This window comes from Heliangelus exortis, chromosome 7 (assembly GCF_036169615.1).
Source record: "Heliangelus exortis chromosome 7, bHelExo1.hap1, whole genome shotgun sequence".
Classification (NCBI taxonomy): domain Eukaryota; kingdom Metazoa; phylum Chordata; class Aves; order Apodiformes; family Trochilidae; genus Heliangelus; species Heliangelus exortis.
The window spans coordinates 21,577,178-21,604,332 of NC_092428.1; the positions used below are offsets into that span (position 1 = coordinate 21,577,178).

General features: G+C 37.8%; 1 protein-coding gene and 1 long non-coding RNA gene across 2 annotated transcripts in view; both read right to left on the bottom strand.

Annotated features, from left to right (window-relative positions):
• Positions 1 to 27,155, bottom strand: part of NRG3 (neuregulin 3) — a 341,086-nt gene that overhangs the window by 54,707 nt on the left and 259,224 nt on the right. Inside the window, exon 4 of the mRNA XM_071749296.1 lies at positions 7,994 to 8,020. Within this exon, the coding sequence (XP_071605397.1) occupies positions 7,994 to 8,020 (27 nt within the window). The remainder of the gene's footprint in view (positions 1 to 7,993; positions 8,021 to 27,155) is intronic.
• Positions 450 to 2,352, bottom strand: LOC139798050 (uncharacterized). Its single transcript, XR_011726685.1, has 2 exons — positions 629 to 2,352; positions 450 to 544 (listed from the first exon to the last, which is right to left on the bottom strand). It is a non-coding gene; the product is annotated as an uncharacterized lncRNA (long non-coding RNA).

Below are 27,155 nucleotides of genomic sequence, written 5' to 3' on the forward strand. Positions count from 1 at the left end.
AAAAAGGATCATAATAATTCACATGTGAATTACTGGATAACTGATACAATAAATTTAACCACAGTGACTGAAGTACACGGACATGATCCAAATGGTGTGTGAAAATTCTGAATCCATACTAAATGAAAAATACCTCACGGCGACTAATTTTATTGTTCAAAGAGGGAAAGTCAGCACAGGTAAACAAAAAGGCTCATCTGTCATCCATATGCAACAGTTTGCAATTCTGTGATTATTTAAACCTTTAGGAATTAATCCTACAAGAATGACACGTGCACATTAATGCACACCACTTCTTTTTTCCTGCTGGTGTTGGCATGTCTAGTCAGAAGCAAGTACTGATAAATACCTGGGTAACTGGACTAACAAGTGATTTTCAGCACATGGGTTGGTTTTGAAATGGTGATAAACCGAAGCTGATGGGGCCAAGAAATGGGACCTTGAGGCAATTTTTAATTATCATATCAATAACTTTATTAAAACCAGTCAGTCAGAGTAGTAACAGTATCTGCAGACTTCTTCTCATGCCTGTATCCTACAGCTCCTGCAAAAGAAAAGAAAAGGAAGCACATGAAAAACTGATGCAGTGCTCCACAGAGCGCATTGGCAATTGTTCCACACTGCTTACCGTGCTCCTCAGCTTCCAGCAATTACTGGCAGGACACTGTCTCTACTCATTCTAGGCACAGAGGACACAGAAAGACTTAGTTTATTGTCAGAAACATCAACTTTGCTATACAACTGTAATATACTTTACAAGTGCACCACTGTCATGAAGCATTTATTATGGTACTTACCTTCTGCCTTCTGACTCCTGTGTCATTTACTGGATGGGACTCGACATCTACATAAAACTTCCAAGTGGAAAAGGGACAAATAACATGGATTCACCATGGCTACATAACCAGGGCACAGCAGCTCTGGCACTTGGAGCTTCTTCTCCTGTAGCAAGATAACTTCAGTACACAAGAAACAAACTTCTATTAATAATCCCTCCCAATTGTGTAGCTTAATAAAGGATTCTGACTTCTCATGGGCATGTCCAGATTGTACTTACTGCTTTGAAGCCTCCTCCCAGGTTGTCTGTTAACAGGAAGCATAAAGTCCCACTAGCAAATCTTCTGGCAGCTGTCTGTACATCACCCTTGATATGCAGATCTTGCCTTTGTCCTGCCAGGCTTGTTTCACCAGCATAAAACATTTAAGTCCCTGCTTGCACGTTTCTACCTCTGGTAAAACTGCAATTGAGTCCAAACGAGGCCGAGAGTAAAATCTGAAGGGTACCTAAAACCTGAAAGTCATCTAATTACATTAGCATACCCTTGTGCTGTCAGTTTGAACAATCCCTCCAGCTCAATGAAGCAGTTACCTAAATACCACATGCAAAATGCAGCTTACGAGACTGCCTGGGTATAAGGTTACATTTAAATACACAGCTGCCTGTTCAGTGTTGATGTCACCCGATTATCTGTATGTCACAATCAAAAAATGTTTACCTCTGAGCAACATCAGCTGTGCAAGAACCCAGGACACATCCCAATGTACACAGAATTTGCTTATGCAGAGACATAAAACAGCAAAGTGCACCCCAGTACACAGATGAGATGCTGGGTCCTCAGGTGAAATCCAGCCTTGAAGAACAGGTCCTTCCTTTCTCAGGTGACAACACAGCACAATTGTTCTTGAAAGCAGCAAGATACAGGAATGGTTTTTGCCTGTCTCTCTGAGATACACAGAAACTCTCCTGGAGACTCATACACAATTTTTAAGGCATCATAAATTCAGTTTTCTAGTCCATGGATAACACTTTGACCTTACTTGTACCCCTGATCAGCACATCATAAAACACAGTACATGATACACACCCACGTGGGAAGTGACATGGTCATGGACATCCACGGTATTACCACTGACATTCACCCACTTTTACAGATTAATCCACCTAGAGCCTCCTTCCAACCCAGCCACCAGCAAAACAGAGAAACCTGGGCCAATTCTGGCTTTCTAAATTTGGCAACATACTGGGCTATAATTTTTTTTTTTTTAGTTTCCGTAATTTAATAAAAAATTATGAGTAGCTTCAGTTAGAGAAATCAGAAGAAACAAAACACAAAGGAAGGTCACCAGAATATGTCATATATATTAACATTGTTTTATCCATTTTATCCACAGTTCACAGCATTATTATTTTGATAAAGCACAATGGGCTATTAACAAATAGCATAAGTAAGTTAACCATATGGTAAATAAATCTTAGTCTTTCCTTTTCAAAATTATGCCAGATAATCCAACTCAGTTCATTGCCAATACAGAAAATGCAGATAAATCAGAAAAATGACATACCAAGAAAAATACAGATGGCAACACCAAACCAGTATGGTAGCTAGGTCACAAAGCTTTTGTGACAAAAATCTCCCTCCCACTAAACCAAAACCAAAGTGTATCCCCCAAACTGAGCCAAGATGCTTTAAGGCAGCCTGCAACATGTTCACCAGGTGGATGTTAACTTCCGTTTAAGAGGTACCTCTTCCTAAACAGTTACAACCACTGACAGAGCTTCCTCTTAACTCCTGAGGAGCTTCTACTTCCATCATTACTCTTCCAGCAGAGACATCAGCTGTTTCTACAAAACTCTCTTTTCTGATGCTCATGTGTTATTTCTCTAGAGGTGATAAATGACTCTTCCCAGATAAAAGAATCCCCAGGAAAATACTGAAGATCTAAAGCCATTTAATGCCTCAGGATAGCATTGTTACTTTGCAACATGCTTTTAAAAAAGGGACAGGTATTTTACAAAGCAAGCAGAAAGACAAGGTCCCAAGACAAAAGGTAAACTAAATTTGAAAAGGTAAATCGGAAGATAATGAAAAGCTGGGGCAGAATGAAGAATAGAGAGATTCGTGGAGTGATAACGACAACAGCAGTAAAAATGACAAATATTGATGCCTATCACAATAGTCCCTCTTAGTTCTTCACAAATTTACTAAAGGAGTACAGAGGAAACATTTTAAATGCTTATGATTAACAACAATATAATGTGTAGACTTATATTTTGACAGACATTTCGGAGATTACTGTGAGCAGAAGCTCTAAAAATAGATTCTGTGTAAGCAGGAATATTGTTGTGTCATACCACCAGAAAAGGGTGTAGATGCTTCACACTTTAAAACAGGAATACAGGGAAAACTGAACCTTATTTTTGGAAACATGTTCTTTACAACATGTGCATTCTTTGCTAATGCAATTGAAAATACATCATCTCTACAGCACAGAAGAGTTACGTGGGTTTATAACCAGTAAGAAATGCTAAAGGGTAACTAAAGCAAGGACCATCTATGCAAACACTGGGTATTTATTTTCATTGTCTGTTTGCTGCTACAAGACCCCAAGCTCCAGAAGACATCTGTGCAGAAACTAATGACCTTTATGAACTTTTTATTTCTTTGCAGATAGGAAGAATACCAAATTGTTGTAATCTTGCTTGTAGAGCCCACCAGAAAAACCAACTTTTGTGATTTGGAAAAATCAAAACGCAATTGTTGCAGTGCATGAGACAAAGCCAGAGTCAAGTTAGTCAATCTGTTCCTGGAGTTATAGGCACAGAACCATCTTATCACAATGAGGAGGCAGTGAGAATCAGCAAAGTGAAAATAAAACATGAACGATCTTCTCCAATATTAACAGCTGCTCAGAGTCTAGAAAACTGAATACATTTCACTTCACAGTTATTGCAAGAAGATATAAAAATTTTAATAACATCCCGTTCTTGAGTTTATTGCTCTGCTCAATTAAACATTATTTTAACAATTCAATGCTTACAAATGTATAATATATTGTTCTTACTCCACTGACTCCAGTGAAGCTTCTTCTAATTTCTCCAGAAAAGATAACTAGTTCTAAGGAAAAATATTTAGTCCCTCTGTAAGGTTTAAGTATCTGCAAGCTAAAATAGACACTACATATAGCAACCACTTGTATTATTTTTGTAATTCAGAGATGGGGGGATACAAGTTATCACATCAGAGTTGTTTACACCATTTATATTTGCTTAACTGCTAAGCAGTGTAAGGATGAGGACTATTTCATGTAATGACTGTAATTCCAACAAAATTGTAGCAACCTGACTTGTGAACTTTCTTGGAGCATTTTCTTTTCAATTGTATCCATTGTACATTACTATTAGAGAACAAAAGATAATGATTCTGGATCATCAGATTAGGTGGTGTGGGTGAACTGCTGAAATAGCCAGGTTTGTTCATGCATTGTAACAGGTTATTCCAATACTTACTCATCTTCACCTCTTTTATCCCTTTACTCTCTCATGCTCAGTGTAAGAAATAAATAAAACTGATGACTCCTGGTCACAGGCACCGACTCGTTGCTGAGAACATTTATTTATAAAGATCAGTCTCAGGCTTTTGCATCTCCATGTATCTGGCACTTAAAGCATCAATTTCACTCTGCAGCTGGGACCACATACACGAGGGCAGTCTCCACAACTCAGCTTTCAACTACTACCTGTTGTACCAAAATAACTTGATCAGAAATATTTGGCTTTATCACCAGATTTTCCACCAGATAAAAAAAAAGCAAAACCACCTTTGCAAACCAGCAATTTTTTAAAGTAAAAAAAATAAAACAAGCTGTAGATACTCATATCACCATGCTATCTAATGCTAACAAAACATCAGTTTTCTCATGGAACAGAACCTGCTGCCTTCTTTCTCTTTTTACAGCCATGCTGCCTCACCCGAGCATTACCAAGAGCCATCCTGCTTTCAATTGACATGAAACTGTTAATACAGTGAGCAGCTTTCCAGTTTATAGAAACAGTGTGATAATATTTACTTACCTTTGTGTTGGGAATGTAAATAAAATTGCATGCATCACCATTTGGTGAGATCCTGTGGGATCCACCCTGACAGTTCCCCATGCACAGGGCACTCCTGCAGCTGCTCTCTTAGGAAGAACCAGGGATCACAGGCAAGGAGGCAGTGAAATCTGCAGCCTCTTGTAGTAGGGAAGAAATAGTTTCTGTCTTAAATACTACTGAAAGACATTCCCCAGAGAACTGAGGAATTTAATGCAGAAAGCCTGACAAAAAGTACTGTGACTGAGAATCTAAAGTACAGAGAGATTAAAATACTTTGCCCAAAGCCTTTATGGAAGAGGCTTTCCATCAGAGATAGAAATTCAATCTAGCTCTCACAAGTCAGTACCAAGCTCAAGACTTAATTTTTTTTCTTCTGAGGTACTAGAAAGTGTAAAGCATTTCCTTATCACCAGAAATGTCATAAGGCTTGGCCACTCTAATCAGAATACCTAAATGTACATTTTTAAGGACGCAGTGTCCTTTGAACACACCCTTGCCTTTCATTTAATTCAAGAGAAGCTGAATGTGCACACATCAGAACCATGCATACATTTGCAACGTTTAAAAGCTGTTATGCCACATCAATATGCTTGCATTTATCTCTGCTATACATACAAAGAAACAGACATGGCAAACTGAAGACAACAGCAGTAATAAAATATCAGCTACTGGTTGCTGGGAATGCACAACATTGAATATTGCATGAAACATAAACCTGACACCATCCAAGAGGTGAAGGGAGTATGAGAACATGAGAGAGGTTAATACAACAGTCATTGGGACAGATAAACTGAGCAGAGCAGCTCCTGTTCAAAAGTCCTGCATGTGAGAGCTAAGGATCTGATAGGTGATGGAAAAGCAATGTACACAGCCTCTAACTACAGAGCTCTACAACCAGCATCCACAGGAGCTTGCAAGGAAAAACAGGATTCAGCTGCTTCTCAGAGATACACAAGGTCAGATCTCTAATGGGACAGTAAAAGGACTGTGTAGGTATACACAATTCCATGTTTCTTCAGAGTAAAGTGGAAAAAAAAAAGGAAGAAGAAAAAAAAGACTTCATCTACTTTTCTTGGTAAATACACACTAAGCTAGATGTATAGCTACTGTACATTTCATCTGTCTCCCTGGGGCAACTCTATAGACAGGCTCCTGTCCACTTGAGATTTTAGCTTTTCCTACTGTGAAAGGAGGTCAGGTTTCCCTGGGAATCCAGACTTCCACAGTTTTTAAGAAAAATTTCTGGGCATGACAATGTAAATAAGGCAAATGAGCCCACAAATGCAATGAAAACATTAGACAGAATGTTCCTTGGATCACATACAAAGAAAGGTAAGGTCTGCAGCAGCTATAACTTGTAACTTTTAGTAACTGAAAATCATGTGGGAAAATACTCTTCTCACTAATTGCAATTTTTTTTTTACAGTTCAGAAGTAAAGTCATGGGGGAGGCTTTTCACGAGTGGCCCAAATGGATGAGTACACTGTCACCTGATCTCTCTGTATACAGGGAGGGAATCGGTGATTTGCTGTATGTGTAGTAAGGATTCAATATGTGGAATTACTTCCTAATAATTCTTCAAAAAAAAAGATTGGAGGAGAGTTTGAGGAGCACTTGAGAGGCATTTGACTTTTATTTATGAATCTGGAACTTGCTTTTTTCTAGCCCACAGAAACCACCTCAAGCCTCATCTTAGATTATTTTTAGGCACAAGACACAAGTTTTCATTAATCTCTATACCATCATGATCTGTTCCAATATTAAACAAGACAATAAGAAAGCTTCTCATATTAGATGAGTACTCTGAGCCAAGACTTCAGGGGCTAGCTTTATTTCAAGCCTTAAAGAGATGTCTTTAAGAAAAAGAGGAAACTAAAACACTCAAAATTAAAATAATTCAGCTTTGCTTCCTGGGTAACACTTCCCTGCCTCTCATGGAAAAGCTCACTCTAAGAATCCTATAGCTATTCCTTATTCCATTTTTTTAATGTATACACCTGTCCTTCAATTCCTATTCTTCAAGACTGCTGCTTACAAATTAAATTAAGGAGTAACACTGGGATCTATGCAAAGCCTTTAATGTAACCATTCCCCAACTATGCTTGTCCACTAAGTCTGTCAAAGCTCTCACATCGGTTCCACTGGTACTTCTTTTTTTTTTTTTTCATGTAAAGTGAAGGGAAACACTACACTTCTGGAGATCACAGAATGGTTTTCTATAGAAAAACTCTTCTCCAGAGAGGAGACAGTTCTCTAGATATGCCACAAGTCCAAAAGCAGTAGGAAAAAATCCCTCAGCCTGAGAGCTATCCTACTGCTAGTGCATCCTGCCCATGTAGTTAGTACTCATCGCTGTATTAGTTTCACAACAACTTATACACAACTTGTCAATAAAATCCCCATACACCACTTACAAGTACTGGCCATCACTTGGTTTCCTTTAAGTACAAATCAACATAGGGAAAAGATAAATTAAAAGTAATTTTTAATTACTTCAATATGAATTTGCAAGTTTTTTATTATAGTGTTTTCAGTCATATTTAATGGTGCCTGCAAGATGTTTGTACACAAACAAGGTACCAGTCCACCAATTTGCTTTAATTTTTTCCTAACCAGAAGCTGATTTATTTGACATAATCACAGACAGTTGTCCCTTTTCTTCAAAGTATTCCTCTGGCTTGCTTGTTAAAAGCTAATGAAATGGTTCTTATTAAACCTAGTTATATTTTAAATTGCAATCAACACCAAATTAAAAAAAAAAAAAAATTGTGATGCAAAGTTTAGTTTCTTTTACATGAAGATAGGCATTACCTCTTTCCTAAATTCTCATATACAATACTGTCTCTCAAATATCATCACAATGGCAATACATTTATATGATATCTCATTAAACATCAATAAAATACCAAAACATTGTTATGGAGTTTCTAAGCTCCCTAGCAGAGGACCAGAGAAAGATTCAATTGTCACAAAATTTCAAATGTCATCAGTAAACAGCAGTAGCACAACCCACAACCCACTGATGGAGGGTATGGGAGTCTTCCCATTAACTTCCATGTGCTCTGGAATATGGCATAAGATTAATATTAGGAAGTGAAAGGAAGATAAATGAAAACTTACCCATGAATTCTATTCCTAAATGGTCTGCTATACCCAAGAAAGCATGTAAAAGAAAAAAGGGACAGAATGTTAGAAACAGACTAAAATGTAAGAATCACCTTTATCATTTCTGGTATCATTCAATATTCATAGGGCAGAGCTGGAAAATGCAATGTAAGGTCAGGAGCCCACTCTGTGGGTGCTGGTCAAAAAAGAAAAGCAGAATACCTTTTAAAGAGCAATTATAAGATGTGAATTCAGAGCACTGAGATGTCACAGAATGGAAGTGTATTTGAGAGAAAAAAAAAGCACGTTTACTTATTATATTTACATTTGGCTGAAGTACTGCAAAACAACTACCCACGGGAATTTAATTTTCTCTTCCTCCTGAAATTTCTCTCCACACACTAGTGTCATTACTTAAGACAAAGTTCTTGCTTCCATTTTCTCTGGAAGAGGTCAAAATCTAAAGAGATAAATGGAAGGCTTTTACTGAGTTTTTCAGCTCTCACTCCAGCACAGTGGTCACACAGGCACTCAGTGCAATTGAAGAACTCCTATCTGTTGTGTATCAGAAAATCTGACTTGAGCCATCCATGTTCCTGACTTACCCATCTCACAGGTTGCATGCAATAGTTTCAAGACACTTAGAACTGAAGCAAAAAATTTAATGTTTTTATAATACCGACTGATTTTACTATATTGAGTTCAAAACACTTCAGAAGCCTCTTTTTCACATGGAAAATTAGGATATGACATGTCTGTAAAAGCCAGATGTTATAGTGCAAAGTAGATTTAAATTTATATAACATATTAATTTTAAGTTGACAAGAAGTATGCTTTAGTTGATATGTGATTGAAAAACCCTCCCTTTAAAATATAACAAAGCCAAATAGTTAATTGTTTTTTTCTTCCAATTTACAGTCACATTTCCCTAATACAGAACAGATAAATACATCATTTTGCTAAAGCTTCCAAGAGCAGTGTATGTGGAGAAGAAAGCAGCAGGGAAAAGCACAGAAGGGTTACAAGAAGGACAATGTGTTGGAACTGGGAGATGCTTGGAACTGGGAGGTGCTGCTGGGAGCTGTGTGAAGCACTCAGTCCCACTAATGTACTGCAACTTTCAAAAATCCACTTAGAAACTATACAGCAATGTTAAACAAAGATTTCCCAACATTAACCAACAGTAATTTTAAACACTTGATCATATCTATTGTCAGCTCTGGTAACTTTGACAAGAAGATGAAATATTTGAGTTTGGGTTAAAAAAGCTAGGAGTGATTTGCCTTTTGCAACTTTTCAATCCTTTCAAGAGAAGGCATCAAGCATTAGCTTGCTCAGTTCACTTAGCATTCAAATCTATATAATAGCTGCTAAACTCTGTATTTATCTTCACACAGAAGACACACTATGCATCCCAAAAGACAAAAACGTAAGATGATGCTATGTGGTATAAATACCTGATTAGCCTGGTATTAGGACAGGTGCATTATGCAAGTCTAGTGACACTCAAATGAATCCTTCTTGGTGATATTAAATACACAACTCAATATTACATGCATATGAATTCCACATTACAAGCTTCTAATTCTTTTTCTTTCATCACATATAAACATGCCTGGTACATTTGACATGGGGATGTAATTTTTATAAGAGCATGAGATCAGAAATATAAAAAGTGCACTCAATGTATAGTATTGACAGAGATTTTTAACTTGGGTTTTTCCTCTAATTTTCTGTACCTGTGAAATCTGCAAGTGTTATCTGTGTGCAATTCACATTGTGCACGCTTCTGTAAACTAGACCAAGATGCAGTGAATAACTGCAATCTCTAAGAAATGGCAGCAGAGATCAAAACACAATCATCTGGTCTCCAAGAAGCTAAGGATATTCACACACTAAGCAAGGCCACCAAATATCATCTCTTGAAATCTGCACAGAACAGCTGAAAAAACAATCCTTCTTTCCTAACTGGGCTATACACATTCTCTATGTGTTTTCCATTTGCAGCCTGCATTCAATCTCCTTATCAAGTTCACCAACGTGGTTAAAAGCCACTTTCTCAGAAAGTGACAACAAAATGCAGCTTTTCTTTAAAAAGGTGGAAAAAAGCATTTTTGAGCAGTTTATACATATGCGAGAGTCAAGTGTACCTGTAGCCTTCCTATGAAACATGTTCTACTGGAGAGGTTGGATATACGTCAGGTAATTTATTTTAAATATCTTAGGTACCTGGGAAGCAACTTCAGCTAATAAGATAATGTGTCTATTGCTGACAAAGCTGATTTACCCAGATTATGAGAAAAGGATGTCTAATGGAATAAACCTTTACAGTAAAATACCCAACCTGCCAATTTACACCATTAAGCACAGCTCAACAAGCTCTGTGAGCAGCTATCTGGGAACAGAAAGAACTAAATCTGTAATTCTTGCCCTCATGTTTGGGGAAGGGATGCTGCTCCAGGGCCAGGAGTGAGGCCAAGCCACCAGCTGCACCAGGGGAATGCTACAGGTGATCCCAGGTATCAAAGTTACTGAAAGCTCAACTCTGAAACTTTTTTGGTTTTAACAGAAATACATCTCCTGCAGCAATGGAATTTGCCAAGGTGTTCAGTATATTGAGCCAGGGTCACAGGGCAAGAAAATGTGCTGGAAGTAATGTCAGCAGTGATTAGCCAGACCTGGCATTTGGTTTTTTATCACTCTAAAATGTTTACTCCACTTAGCTACAGGGAAAAAAAAAAGACAAACCAACAAAATACCACAAAAATAAGCAAACACAAACCCCACTTCATTGTAGATGAAAAAAATCACAAAAGGAAACAAAACCAGTGATTCTAACCCCCAGGCCCTTATCTGAGCTGGACCCTGCCAAATGCAGCCTCTCAGGCCCAAACCTACCTTTCCAGGAGCTATAAAGAGCCTGCTGGCCCTCTTGGAGTAAAGCAGAGGCACAACAGCAATTCCACAGACATAAAAGGGGTTGGAAACCTCCCTGCTGTAAACAGTGGTGCTTCCCCAAGGGTGCTTTCCCCCCCTGCAACCAGGGCATGCTGGCAGCAGGGAAAAGAGGGATGGGGAACAGCACGTGGAGCAGGTGATGGCCACCCTCAGGCTGCCCCTTGCTGACCAAGCACCATTCCAGCTCTTGCTCTCACTTGCACTGCTGGGGTGAAAAGAAATGATGTGGTGAAATGAAATTGCCAGCAGGCCCATGCCAGACAGGCATGGCACTGGGAACTGCACACTGGGGGGGTAATGGGGGGGGGAAAGGAGCTGTGGTAGTGACCCGAGGCTGAAACAAACCCCAAAATGTAACGTATTGACCCGTGACATGCCCCAGTGTGAAAACTGCTGCTATGCAGTTGTAATCTATAAATGATGAATTGCCTGCAGAGCAGTTCCTTGGACACAGAGAGTGCAATGGCAAGCAGCTCAGCACCAAGCAATGCAGCTTCTTGAAGGACTCAGTTCAGCAGCAATGTACACGAGAGCTATCAACGTGCTGAAGCGTGGGGCTGCTCCACAAGATGGGGTCATTAACCAAATAATGAGACAGATTTTTTATATTGTTACTGTGATTTCTTCTTTTTCTCTGGTTTTGTTATGTTCTTAGAAACTGATACATTACTCAAACCACAAGATTATTCACTTTTATATTTCACTTTACGAATATTTCTGTATTTTGTTGTTGATGTGAGAAAAATGCTGTACCTTATGTGCATTGCACTGTGGATTTGTTGCTAGTATTAAAACCATTTTAATTTACACTTTATGAATACATACACACCTGAGAATACTTGATAACAAGCACCAGGAAAAATAAATTTTCACTCACTAATGGATTAATTTATTTGTGCTCCACAGAGAACACGCATCCTTGTGTCTGGACTGGGGTTTTCTGGGGCCTTTTTCTTAGTCATATTAAACAGAGATTTCTCTGCAGTGAAAGACAGGTTTCATTATCTCAGCTGCATTCTATACTACATTATGGCTACAAATATAAATTCAACATGTAAATCTCACTGATTTATAGAGGAAAAATTTCAGACATTATATTGTAATTGCAGACCACCGTGGACATTTGAATCTGGTCAATAGAAAGGTTGAGTTTGTCATGAAGGAAACAGCTTTGAGAAATCAGTGCAACAGCAAAGTATTTTTCTCTGCAAATGAAATTTATCTGTTCCAATAAACCCATAAGTTTTGTTAAATCATCCTTGGTACATTCCTGGCTTGAACAGAAAATGCAGCCCAGTAATATGCTGCAAGCTACTTCTAGACAGGTTGAGTAGTCTGAACAGATGATCTGTTGGGAATGAACAGGACAAATGTTTAACTCTTAAGTATTAGACTGATCCAACTTGGTCTGAAATGAAGGAAAATCCTTCCATTCAAAAGGCAGCCAGATTAGGATACCACCTAAACATACACACAGCTGCTGTCTTGCCCATTGTTTTACTGGGTTTGCCAGCACAATCACCAGCCTATTTCTGTATGCAGTGGAAGTACAACAGTAACTGCTTTCATATTTATTCACCTGAAAGTATATTATTTTTGAATCCTCAATTATATTTTTTGCTGCCTCATTTTGCATGTGAGCTCATAGAGCTATGGGACAAGGGATTTCTCTGTTCAGTAGGATGGGTACCTTGCTCCCATTTCTCTCTGACAGGAGGTTATCAGACAGCAAATGCATTAAACTGTGATACCAGTCAAATGCTATCCGAGGCTGGTTTGGGTTTTTTTCAGTATCAAAAACTAAACACCAGTATTTTACAAATACATTTATTAGAAAGCACAAAATCTGATCTTGTTGTTTGTTTGAGAGAGGTTCTGATGATTTGTTTTTTGTAGTTAGCTTACACATAAGTATTCTACACAACGTTGGGGTTTGAGAAATGATTAGGACAGTTCAGTGGAATCAAGACATAGAATGAAGATAGTTCAGTCACTGATTTTTTAAAGCATCTTCACAGAAAGACATGATAGAAATTTCTCTCTGTGGAACATTTAAAAAGGCACCAAACTAAATCCTGAGAATGAGTAGATTAATACTCAGTGCCTCCTTTTTACACCCTCTGAAAAAAAATTAATACAATTTTACCAGGTAGGCTGTTCATAATCTATTAGCTGCTATAATGGCAGCTAAAGAATTTCAGTTCTTTGCCCCACCTATGTTAGGACTCAGTGCTACTTAGCCAGTTTTCAATAACATAAGAAATCACAGTAGCAGAAATGAGAAGAACTTAAAAAAAAAAGAAGTAATAAATCTATAAAAAATTTACAGTCATATTCTCATCATAAATGCCAGAAGAGTTATATTCTCAATTTATATTGATAGGGGTAATTTTATTTTAGACTGAATTATAAGACTCAGTCTGTGAAAATAAATATTGAAGACAACACTTAGAGGTTAATTGCTTTATCCATTTGTTTTTGAAGGAAAAAAAAATAAGGCAAAGGAGGAAAAACCTAGACATGCTGTGAGCATTTGTATGGGTCTAGGGAGACAACTGTATGGCCTCAGGACAGAATCCCTCCACCCATCATCTATTCCATACCAAAGGAACATTGGCAAAGCATCCAGCAAAACCTACTGTTATATAAATAATATACAGTGCTGAATAATGAAATCAACTACTGATTTTCTTTCCTTTTGAATGACAAAAGCTCATTACTGTGGCTCACATCACCAAAGCAGAAAGACTGTTTCTAACATTTGAAAATAAGTAATATCAATGCTCCCAACTTTACAGGCTTAAGACGAGCTGGACAATTCAACTCCTTACCTCATCTGCAGCACACAGGTTTGGAAGATTAAGCTTGCCTACTCTCTATCATTTTTAAGACCTTAAAAATATCATCTCTACAGCTAACAGACTCCCTCTTGGAGGGAGTATGTTAGATTTTAATGAAAACCTTCAGTTTCATCAAGCAATGTAAGCAATCTCTGTTACCTACAATATTGTAAATACACATTTTAATCCTAGTCCTATTTTTCTTACTGTAGCTATAAATTCAGAAGAACAAATAAACATTTCTTTAATTTCAAATCCATGGAGAGCCCATTGAAGTTACAGCATTAAATTTCCTAAATGCCTGAAGAAGGTGTTTAACAGTTTTAAGAGATCCATGCCAAAAAGCTTAGTGTCAGGTGTCAGCCAAGTGCAGCCAAGCTTTTTTCCTCTCTCAATAGCCCATTGCTTTCATCAGTGAGCAGAGAGAACAGGTAAATGTTAGATGCTGCTATTTTTGCTGATTTACTTAGCATTCATAAATCAACACAACTCCTCATTCTGCATAAGGACTTTAATTCATCCCAGAGTATCAATGTCTAAACTGTAACATAGAATACTTTGTCTCCAGTCAGACAACTTGAGGATGTTTTCTTATTTTATTTGCTTAAAATGTAGTCCTGTTTCCATGAAAATTAGCAACAAGACCAAATTAAAAAGCACTTGCCTGTAAAAAGCCTCACAGCTCATGGTGACAAAGCTATTTATGAAGTTTTCTCATATGTCAAAAATGAGAAACTGATGTGATCACTCTGAGATCAACTTCCCCCCAGTAAAAGCTGCACATTATATACTGCTAGTGGGTTACTGATATTAGCATTGAACGTTATAACCAATGATTCTGAGAGATATTCCTGGAAAAAAAAAAAGATTTCTCTGATAGTCTGCAGTTTTGACATATCAGCTAAAACCCACATTAGAACTCTAATTGCAAAAAATGTAATTTGTGGTTTTTGTTCCTGTTCATTACTGAAGCCTGTAATTTCCTGGCAAGTTTGGTGGGTTTTTGTCTTGGTTCCATACATCAGGGTGGTTTTATATTGCCATCTGAAGGCCCAACCTCTCTCACCAGGATCTCTGACTCTGCTAACAACTACACAAAGGAAAAAACAGCAACGTAGCCATTTGACTTAAAATTGCAAACTCTTTTCCTGGGCTGCTGCAGCAGCTATGACAGTGCCTGTACCTGTCCTACAGCCACAGTCACGTAGTAGGTGACTACAGCACTGCCACAACTGAGGAACTGTCAGAAGAATTAGGTTATGAACAATATATTCCTCCATCCTCAGTGTCATTTATGCAAGGGTTCCTGCAGAGCTGGCACTCACGCTGCATAAAATCCTGTTCTCATCTCTTACCACTGCTCCAGCTTGGCTGAGGGGCATGACACAGCCTCTGCTGATGGCCTTGCCTTTAGCCACAGGAATGCTGGCAACAGAGCTTGCACATATTTGCTAAGTTGTGCTTAGATGTTAAGTTATTAGGTACTTGCAGGAGCAATCTGTGTGGCCAGGCACACTGAGTCCTTTCAAGATGCCCACCTCCACCGTGGGAAATTTCTCAACTATGTTGTGACAAGGTCTTATAAAGCTGGATAGGAGAGGAGAATCACATTTTTTTGTTAAAAAACAGAAAAAAGTGCTAATCACGCCACAAAAGCATATTCAGCACTTCTGGAACATATGGTCCAGAAAGTTTTTGTAATCATGCACGAATGAGATTATTTATCTTATCATGAGCCATGAAAAAAAGACAACTGCAGCATTCTGTGGGAGAAAGAAGACTCTTCTGGTTAAATCAATGATGCAAAATGTCCATTAAGGTGGAATAAGTCTACGAGTTTCTTAGAAATTACTGCAGGGATTTTTGCAGCAAATGGATATTTGATAATATGGGTCTGTAAAATACAAGCAGCCTCACAGAAACATTAAATGAATTGCTAATAGCTCCCTCATCTTATGAACATATGATATTTAATAAACATTTCTCATGTTAAATGTTACTTTATTCCTTCCACAGATCATTAAGCTGTCCTTCACTTGCCTACTATAGGAGAATGTTTCAGATGCAATTGTGTTTACTGCTCTCTAAAGGCACAGAAAATTTTGTAGAGTTTTTGTCAATTTCTTAAAACCTAATTACTTTCTTCAACTTCAGGACAAAGAACTCACATCAATTTTTGAAAAAATAGAGCTTTATTCTCTAAGGAAGCAAGTAATTTAGTTCTACTGCAGTGAGAAAATGAACCACCAGCAGCAGACTATAGGTAGTTACACCAAGATTTTTACAATTCAGTAAAAGTTTTAATGTCTGTGAATTCTCCATTTCCACTCTAATGACAAGAAAGTTGCCATATTTATTTCTATCCATATATAGCCACCTAGGTAACTGCCCTGAATTTTCCAGAGAAGGACCCAGGAGACTCAAAGATTTGGGATTCTCAGACCTTTTGGGAAAGATGCTGAGTTTTTTCTGCCTTGATTTGGGAAACTACATTTCTTAAGACATAATTTTAAGAACAGTAATCATATTTACTGTATGCTGAAGACACTTCCTCACATGGTTTAATTTTCAGTAATGTAAGAATGTTGCAAGAGAAATATTTGAACTTCCTCCAATTATTCTCTGTGCATGTGTCTCATACTTCATGTGAGCAGCTGCTTCACGCAGCAGCATTGCTGAGTCTCATTTCCAGTAGTCCTGTGTTTCAGGCTCAGATGATGATAAATGGGTAAAAGCTTTAGTCCAAATTTTCCCACTGTTTGTGGTGTTTTTTGCCTTATGGGCTCAGTGGTCTCCCCTGCAACAGGTACCCCTCCATGTCTCTCAACACTTTCTTGAACCATCAAAGATTTATTAACACCAAGATCTGTGTTCTTCCAAATCTTACTGAGTCCTCTCTCTCTGGGAAATCAGGCATGGAAAACCCTTTAGGTCCAGCTAGATGTAAGCAATCCACATATATATATTGTGCTCAAAAGGTTTTTATCTAAATGGCGTTGTTCTTACCTACACAGCTCTCCCCTGTTTAGTGAGGAAGAGGACAAGTAGCCCTCCTTTTTGTTATTTCTTTCTATTTTAAGGGACCACATCCTTGAAAGCTTTAAAGAACTTACTGCAGTGGATTTTATCAGAAAACATTGTGTTCGTCCAGCATCTCACAGGATTCAATGGAGCAAACACCAGATCACAAATTAATCTCCTTGTAGTGCAACTCTCCTGTATCTGCAAGAAGGTGATGCCAAGTCTAAGCACAATAATGGTGTTTTTGTTATTTTTTTTTTTAAAAGATGCTGCAGGTTTGTTGGCTATCCTGGTGTTCAAACCATGCACATACACAACACTGCTTGCACTGTGCTTATGCAGATTATAGTATTATACATTAGAGGGACAAAAGTGTACGTATAAGTGGCTTGCTAGAGAAACTAATAGGTTTTATTTTTGTTCTTTTGTTTTTTCTTTTTGTTACTTGGGAAATGTCTACTAAAAACGTTGTGATTTCACAGAAACATTCCAGCAGTTACATCTTATTTAAAACTGGTGAGTACACACAGACACCTAAGATGATTATTTTACTATCCAGTGTTTCCATATTCACAAACATGACAGGCTCCTTGAAGGTCAGGAACACTTAAATATTCCAATTTGAGTGCCCTACCAGATGCATTCCCCAAACTCTGTCCTGTGCTTCCTGGTGCACTGTATGAACAGTCTTAATGAAAATTAAGAAATTTAAGAAATTACAGTCTGGTAATCATCAGGCTGTTGATGGTATCAAGGCAGAAAGAGGAGATATGAGCAGAAGAGCTCAGTTTTTCTCTAAATTAGATTTTTTTTCTTTCTGGGAATAATTTGTTCAGCTAACCAAACACTAAGCCAGGTACACTGGAAAAGTGCAGAGCATTGTGCCTGAAAGGCAGGACTGAAGCAAGGTAGTGAGGTAACATGAGTTATTTGTTGAGATGTGAACACCAAAGAGTTGAGGAACATCGCCAAGGCACCAAGGAAGCTCAGTTCAAATGGTATAATTTCCATTTGGTTGTGGGTACTGGCACACATGCTCTGACAATATCTGATCAACTGGAGTCTACGACTCCACAGGCAGTATAATAAATAAATAAATTCTTCCTATCATGCAATCTGAATGGAACCCTGGCTTTTTTTCCATGCCTAAACTGCTTTGTTTATGGAAAGGTTATGGAAATATATATTCTGCTTAGAAATCACTGGTTAATAATGGAAGCAAAGAAGTTGTAGCAAAATGGAGAGCAAAAAATGATCATAAGATCTTCCTCAGAGTCTGTCTTCTGCAAGTTTGGATACATGACATGAATATATGAATCTGAAAAATAAAATTTAATGGCTTTTGTGCTTGAATGTTCTAGGTCTTCATATTCTTTACTGATATAAATACATTAAAACAACATTACTATAAAAAAATAAGCAGGGTGGTCTGAAAGTGTTTGTTTGGGACGGATAATATGACTCATCCAAGAGATCTGAAGCACGGGGCTATGATAAAAAGAATTAGAAGAATTAGCTGCTGCCAAAAGCAATAAAAACCCCAGCATATTGGAAAAAAAGCATATGATGTGCACAGAACCCAGAATAATCTACAGCAAGAGCAGCAAAATTAAAGCTGCTCTTTGGCCCCATTTTATATGGCAATACACTGCAATTAATTGCTACGAACATAATTTAAATAGAGCGTCAAAGGGCTCCATTTATAGAAATGTGAAACTCACTGAACATAATCACTCTGCCAGAACCACAAAACCAAATTAACTGCTTGGGCACAAACCAAAAAAAAAAAAAACCCAGAAAAAAAAAAAAAACCAAAACCCCCCAGAACGGTAAAAAAAATTAAAAAAAAAAAAAAAGGGGGAGAGAGGGGGGGGAAGGAATTTGCTCTGTGACACTCACAAATGTGAACCACTACTTAAAAGATAAGCAAAGATATTCAGATGATTGTGGAGCTAATTTCTTAAACAACTTCACAGGAAAAGGCAAGAGAAAGCCCACAGGAAAGATGGGAAGAGTCAGAGGCAAATGGAAGGTCTGGATTCTTTTTCAGCTCAAACAAGGTATCTCAGTAAGTAAAGAAGTTCTGTTGGATGGCCTAGAAAACAGATATAAAGAAAATATTATCACCCACTTAAGGTTTGTTTTAAATCAGCAGGCCCTTGCTCAGAGCAAAAATGTGAAATCAAGCAAAAGCTTTTTACTCCTAGTGGGCTATGCAATGTCCATAAATCATCAACGTGGAAAGGAGTCAATTTTTTGCATTAATTTTCCTGTACTATCCAAAACATGTATATGTCTAAAAAAGTAAATATAAAACTAGTATAGAAAACATCTGGTTTTTTTCTCTCATCACTAGAGAATGAGAGTCAGGAGTGTGGAAATCACCTCTACATGAGATTTAAATGAATTCTGAATCAAGATCCTCCAAGAGGAAAACGAGTGAACACTACTACAGGTTCAACTAATACAATTTTTGGATATTCTGGTACCCAGATGAAAGGAGGTTTTCCTCCCCTGAAAGGCACTAGTCTGAGAAATTAGATGTGTATATGGTCACGAAGTAAAAACCATTGCATCTCACACATGAATTCCAATAAAATCACTAGAAAACATCAACAATCAGTTTCTAGCAGAAAACCAGGATACCTTACCAAAAGGTCTTCTCTTTTTAGCCAGTCATAAAAACAAAGGAGTATATGACCCACCAAGAAGAAAACGCTTTCAGCTTGAAAGATAAATAAATATATATTATCATTTCAGGAGGAAAGTAAACAATACTTCTGTTTTTGCATGGGTTTAATTTTGTAATTGCAAAATGAATTGAAATCATCAATTTATTCATTCACTAATACAGTGACAGTAAACACTGCAAGGTCAGGAAAGGTCTGGGTTATAAACTGGGCTTGCATTTTATTTGAGATTGCATCCTGCATGCAGGCACAAACTGGGAGGTTACCTCACAGTTGACAAGATTGTATTTACTGGGCTGGGAGTCTACATGGAAAATTCCTTTTTTTGGTGGCAATATTACAGAGCAAATAGTTATAGAAGTGTCAAATGAACACTATAAAAGAGCTTAATATAGTGAAGGCAAAATGAGACAGACACAATTCTGCTGTGATTCCCAATATATTTGTATTTTATGTGAGTGTCAGAATTTCAGATAGAGAAAAAGACGAAGTAGGAAAACTAACCTGAAAGGTGGCAAAAAGGTGCCAAAGCTGAGCAGCACAATTTTCCAGTGCCTCTTCCGAATCCCACTGAAGTAGAACTGCTGCTGACCTGAGATGCAAATTGTGCAAATTTCACAGATAACTTTGGGAAGCTGAGCTTTTTGAGCTGAGTATTGTGAAAATCAAGTTTTGGGGGTTTTGAATTTATTTACTTTACCTCCATGTGGTCTCAAAACTGTGAAGTCCAGCTATCACCTTTCTTTCCTCTATCTAATCATTTTACTGTTATGTTGGTGGCAGGATGGAAAAGCAGCTTTTGAAGAGTTTATAAATCAGTGAGAAGCAGAAATTCCCTTATGATGGCACGAAGATGCCAGGCAACAGTGAAAAAACCAGCCTAATGTTTGGGTCAGTGAGTACCCAAATTCAGTAATGACACTGTTGAACAAGGAAGGTCCTTTTCCTTTAGCGATGTACAGGTCAGTAAACAGCAGAAAACAAAGGTCCAGATTATGCTTCTGACCCAAACCCTCCCTTTTCTATAGTTTTTTTTCTTTTTTTTTTTTTTTTTTTCCCCAGAAGCGGTGCACTCCCTATAACCAACTTGCAAGAATATTCTAATCTGAAAAAGCAGCTGTCTCTATTTTGCATTTGCCAAAAAAAACCTGCCCTTGAATATTAGCCATTTTTTTCCTTTTAATAAAACACTACGGAGAGGCCACCATATAGTTAAAAACATTTAGTCATCTAAATACCATTGTAAAATACAAACCCCAATACCTCTCTGAAGTCACTTTCAAGACAGGAAACCTCTCCTCTTAAGCTCATACCTCTTAAGCTCTCCTGAAAGTGTTATTTCTTTGGGGTAGCAGCTACATTGTGAGAGACAAATGACTTGAACCTACTCCTATATTTGCACAGCCAAGGAGTCAGCAGGACATGAAGTAACTGCAGAAGTCACACGTGAATTATCATGGCCTAGGAAAACCTTGTGGTCTTGCAGCTGATTCTTACATGGTATTTCCAGTACTGCTTATTAGAAGTAGACCAGATCAGCTTGGAGACACCTGGGTTTGCTGTGAGATTTCCATTTTGGTGAGGCAATTCTACTTTTGCTGAAGTTGCACTGACAGAAAGCACAGCAGGGCACCCTAGGATGGAGCCTCAATGCTCCAATGTGGAAAATTTCTGTGGTCAACCAAGAAACAGGCAGTGAACCTGAATCACTTGCACCATCATCTTATTATGTTGACCATCTGGGGTCTTAAAACACCTCTTTAGGCTCCAGGGTGCAGAACCTGATTTTTGTAATGTATATGAATTTACTTTTGATTTTCAGCCTGAATTCATACTGCAGCAATCTAAATCCATTCATTCTTCTGCCAACGTATCTTTCTGCTTCAATTATTCTTATCTTTCCTTTACATTTATCCACTTGGCATATTTACAGACCCAATGATGTCTCTTTGACATATTTCCCAGGCTATCATTCTATACAGCTATAGTTTCCAGACAGACATAAGAACATCTATCAATTACTGTACTGGATCAGCAATACATTCACTCAAATGTTGTTCAAATACTCATATAAAAACCTCTATCAACACTTCCTACATTTCTGTAAGACACAGCATGTGAAAAAAAAAAAATAAATCAAAAAGCATACTGTGTACCTATTGGAGCTGCCAGAATCACCAGAAACAAAACCAAACAAAAGCCCTAAGCAACAATAAAATAGGTGAAAAGCTTCCACTAGCTTCTTTGAATCCAGGACACATCAAGGGAGAGAAGAAAACAAGATCTGCCACTGGATGTGCAATTTCACCCCGAGATACATTAAAGAGTGCTGGCTGCATGGCTGCTCCTTCCACTACCACTACATCTGTGGGAAAACTGTCAAACTAATCTGGAGATTTCCCTTAAATCCCTTTTGCATAGGAGTGAAATATCTGCTCCACTAACTGGATTTTATCTAGAATTATTAAATGGAGAGAACGTTTTTAGTTTCCATCACATTTGTCCGACAACTTCCAGAAAAAATAAATCAGAACTGCTCGAGAAGATAAAACTGTTTCCATAACCCATTTTTGCACCAAGGAATAACTTTCAGAATAAAAAGCTTTTGCTTTTAGAATGAAATATAAAATTAAAGACTGAGGTCTTAAGACTGCAATTTTAAAAGCAGATTTAAAAAAAAATCCTGTTGTGATGATTACAGGTTATGAGCATTCACAGTCAGACAAGAAATGCAGTCATGCACTTTACCTTCCCCTCCTTTGTGTAGCTGCTAAGCACTGCTGCACAAGACCATTACAATATAAATACTTTTTTTCATTGTTTAAAAATTGTATTATTTTTGCTAATGCTATTTAGAGTGCTTGGACAACTTAAAATAGTAATTTTGATGTCTCTTTGACTTCTCTGTTCAATATACCTTTCACACAAGTTTAAATACACACAGAGTCATTGCATGAGAGTTGTTAAATACCTGCCTGCCAACTCCACAGTACCTGGAGAAGAAATCCTTGTTGAGGAATTAATACAATTTGAAACCTGCAACATAAACCTCAGGCTCAACCAGTGGTAGAGTCGTATGTTAAACACTAATATAAGTGGCTGAAGAAGGGCACATATGGCAAACACTATAAAGAAAAAAAATAAAAGGCACAGCCCTAAATCTGCCTGGTTTAAAGTCAGTGTCACTATGATGGATTCTCATTAACTGCTCTGCAACTTCACATCCTCATTTTCTTACAGTCCATCAGGCTGATTTGAACAAAATTAAACACACTACAGGGCAAAATAACCAAGTAAACTAAAATAAAAGACAGGTTGTACTGTTTATAAACATTTTCTTAAGAAATTTCACATTTGGGATAAACATTTATCTCTAGAGGACTCCTCCCAGTTGTCCTCTTTGGATGACTGGGATGGGGGAAAGCAAAGGTGTCTTGCTTGTATGAAACACATTCAACAGAAATACATTGTGTCTAACTGGGCATTACTAAATGGTATCTTCACCATAAAAAAGAAAAATTAATCATAAAAACAGCAATCAAGCTCTACTGCCATGAGTAAGATTAATTAGACTAATTAGCATTTATCTCAACAATTTTGTTACAACTGCACATCCCATTCACCACCTTTCCTTGGTTCTGATAATCCTTGCTCTCTCTGCCTATGGCCATGAAATGCAAAGTGTGTAAGGTCAAAGAAGAATTTTCAGCAAATCCTAAGAAAAGAATGACACCTTTTTAACATTACCACCTTCTTTTAAGCATTCAAGAGGATCAGAGATCGGGTCAGTTATTGAAAGACAAATCAGACCCATCCATTTGGTTCATCTGCAGCAAGGTGCAGGAATAGCTTGTGTCTGGAATTTACCTTCCACATTTTTTAACAGTAAGCAGATGTTTTGTCAAGTCCCTGGGTAACCCACGACAACTTTCTTCTCCTTTTTCAGAAATTATGCTTATAAACAAATTAATTGGCATGCAAGCTGCACTAGCAAGTCAGGATATTTTATCCATTTTGATGGGTATTTCTAGGCTTTAAAGATGACAGAGCAGACCCTCACTGAGGGATGGAACACCAGCTGAAGGTGGTACCACAGCTGCTCTAGAAGACAGGGGGCCCTGCATAACAAACTACTTCCAAAGAATTCAAACCACAAATAATTTATTTTTGTCCTCTTTGTAACAAATATCTCTGCCACAACTATATATATATATATATATATATATATATATATAAATATATTTGATTTGAGGCCTTTGGCTACCATGACCTAACCTGAGAGGATGATGCCATTTTTCACAGGCCACTCAGTGTTTTAAGGTGCATGTGGTCTGGCCAGGATCCACACTGCTGCTTAAAGATCATGAAACCAGGGATGAAAGCCACAGGTGCCAGTATGCACCGTGCTTAAACCAGCTGATGACCAATAAAGTGGCCCCACATGGAAATAATTTTAATTCCAAATTTCTTTGCAATGAACCCACACAGGAAATTTGGGATGGAGGATCAGATTGTTCAGGCTATGTCATCTCTCAGTGCTCCTTCCCCTCCACCCTGCTCCAGTTGATTTCCTTATAAAAAACCCAGAGTGGAATGTGATTTCCCACTTTTTAACTTTTTCTTCTAGTGACAGAAATGTGGCAGTGGTATTTCCAGCATCTGCCAAAGTTTAAATGTCAGGATTCTCTGCCAGGAAACCACTCCTTTGTACAACCAAAGTGGAAAGTTTGCAAATGGACACCACCCCTTGGGCCTTGTCTCGTCAGACACTGCCCTGCTCTTGTTTTGGATGCTAAGACAGGAAAACCAGCAGTGAGCAGCATAAATCAGTGTTCATGCAAGTACAAGCAGATTAAGTTCATCCCATTTGTACACATTAGACCCTTCACTTTCAGGTTGGGTTTAATATGACTGAAAAAAGATGCTTTTCTGACTGTGAAGGCAAGGCAAAAACCTTGCAATATTTTTGTTAAATTGTATATTTTAATGCATTTTCATCTTAGAAAAAGAGGCTGACTGTTTAAATTTTTTCTCAAGCTATGCCATGAAGAAATATAATTTGCCTTTTAATAGAACTGTCAAGGAACCATTCTCTCCAGTTTACTATATAGATTTGTATACCCCATACAAAAATGTTAGGAGTTTAATTGGAACAGACAGCATGACAGCATAATTTTATACAACTGTTTACAATTACTACAATGGCAGCTTCCACGGAGCTCTTGGTGATTTTTCAAGAGCATTTGCAAGCATAAAGTATGTGTTAGAAAAAAAAAATAGTAATTTGCTGCAGCTGCACAAAGTGGATTAAGGAAATCTATCAGTAATGACACAGATATTTAGAAATGGGAGATATTTTGCCCATCTGAGCACAACTGTAAGATTTGATTACTTTAATATAGCTTTTTTAATGGCCAGATTAAATAAAGCATTGTTTTTTTAGCCTCAGATATATGGTACATACAAAAAAAAAAACAAAAAAAACCCAAAAGTCAGGCTTAGACATTAGGAAAGTATTCTGGTTGCTCTCTACTTAAGGATAGAGTGGGAACAATTAGACCAAACAAACATCTCTGGTCCTTCAAATCAGAGGAAAGCACACAGCAGACATGAATTTCTGGCAATTTTTTTTTGTATGGGAGAGAAGCATAAAAGTGCAAAAGGAAGAAAAAACCAGAGTATGGGCCTAGGAAAGAGTGGTAGAAAAGGCAATTCTCTGACAGCTTTTGTGCTGGAGCTGTGAACAGCTTGGTTTCATTTGTCCTGGTCAGACAAGAGACTTTGCCATTTGTTCTGAAAGCACAACTGCATCAAATAAATCCACATATTACCAGTTTATTTTCCTGGTCACTAATTTTACAGAATCTTCAGCTCTGGTTAAGCCCTTGAGTCAAAACTAAGGCTGATGTGAAGTGCAGCAGCCAGGAAGCCTTTGTTTCACCATATGATGCTGACTGGAGACCACCATGGAAGATTAGAAAAATGGAAAATTTATTTTATAAAGGACATGCTGAACACAAAGCTCCCTAAAAGGAACTTTGTAAGCATAAGGGCAATAAGAAAACAGAACAGTCAGCTTAACTAGCCAGTAATGAAAAAAGCTCATTAGGGAAGTTTAATACCCCAACAGAGAAGCTTATAGGTAACAGCAACACAGTTCTGTTCCTAAAGTGGTTTCATGGCAATGCAAGTTCTTCAGATTCATTATGCTATTTATTTATTCTTTATTTACATTAGAAGATATTCTGAAGACCCAAAAGATCATTTTGGACCTTGAACTTTGTGCTTTTGTTGTAAGTTTTGTCATACACTCAAACCAGATTAGTATAATCCAATGCGGACATACAGGGAAGAAAACTGGTCTCTGTTTAATATACAGAAATTATGTTGAAAAAGGAGCCCATGAGAGATACTGGGTTGAAGATGGAAGGAATTGGTTTTGTTCTTTAGGAAGGAGAGCAGGCAGAGCAGTATTATGCAAGGAGGCAGATTAATTGGCATTTGCTGGGCTCTCTGCTGCTACAGATAAACTGCTTCCACATCCTGGCCTAATTCATTTGGAATTTGCTTGGGTTATTTCCTCGTTCAGCCACAGGACCATTGCAGTATGCAGCAAGCTGCAAAAATCATCTTGCAAAGTAGCAGAGCCCCGTATCAAATAAATTTCTCATGAGCAAATTAAAACCCCATAAAACATCACTGCAGCACAAAGTTGATCAGTCAAAGCAGAAAAGGCTGGAGTAAAATTCTTACATTGCAGTAAGAAAACTGGAGTAGTAATTCAAATGTACTGTCTATGACAATTAGCAAGAAGGTAATAAGGTAAAGGACACTCCAAACCCAAGTGCTTCCCAGCACTACTGATCACTACATTCATATAATTGCAGTCCACATTTTCTCCACTGTACTCAGCAGCCTGATTTCCCAGTCTCCTTCTTTTCCTACATGCACAAGCCTGTGAACTGCTTTGCCAACACACAAAATTACAGGTTTCTTTTACAGATTGCCCTCCTCTGAAAATGGCCAGAAAAAAGCTGCTCCTGTTCCCTTTTATCACAATGGGTTTGATAGCAAAGAAGTGTCATGAAGACAGAACTTCTAGATAGGGGATAAACTGCTTCCATTCCTTTGTCACCTGAGCAACATAAAAGCAATGCTACAAGGTGGGAAAAACCCACATTTTATTTCTAGATCAAGCTCCTGCATCTGTGCAGGACGTTATTCAAGGCAGCAGAACATTATTTTATATATAAATACATGCATACATATATATACACCAAATATGCTCTGCTGAGCATGCCTCTGAAAATTTCAGCTTCAAGAGTCACTATCTCAGCTTTTTGGTTTGTTTGTTTTGTTAAATACAAATAGGAGAGAAAATATGTCTGTCCCCAGTGAGAACACAAATTGAAGCAACTCAAGAAACATGCAGAGAAATAAAGGCAATTGAAATCCTTTGAAATCCTACTTTTAAGCAGATGCTGTGGGCTTTAGTTGCAAAAGTAAATTATGAGAGAGTAAGAACAAGTTGGAGAAAATAATTCCTGCCCTTCAACAAGTTTGCAGGTGACACTAAGCTGCCTGGTGAGGTCCACATGCCAGAGGGATGGGATCTCATCCAGAGGAATCTGGACAAGCTGGAGAAGAGGGCCCATGTGAACTTCATGA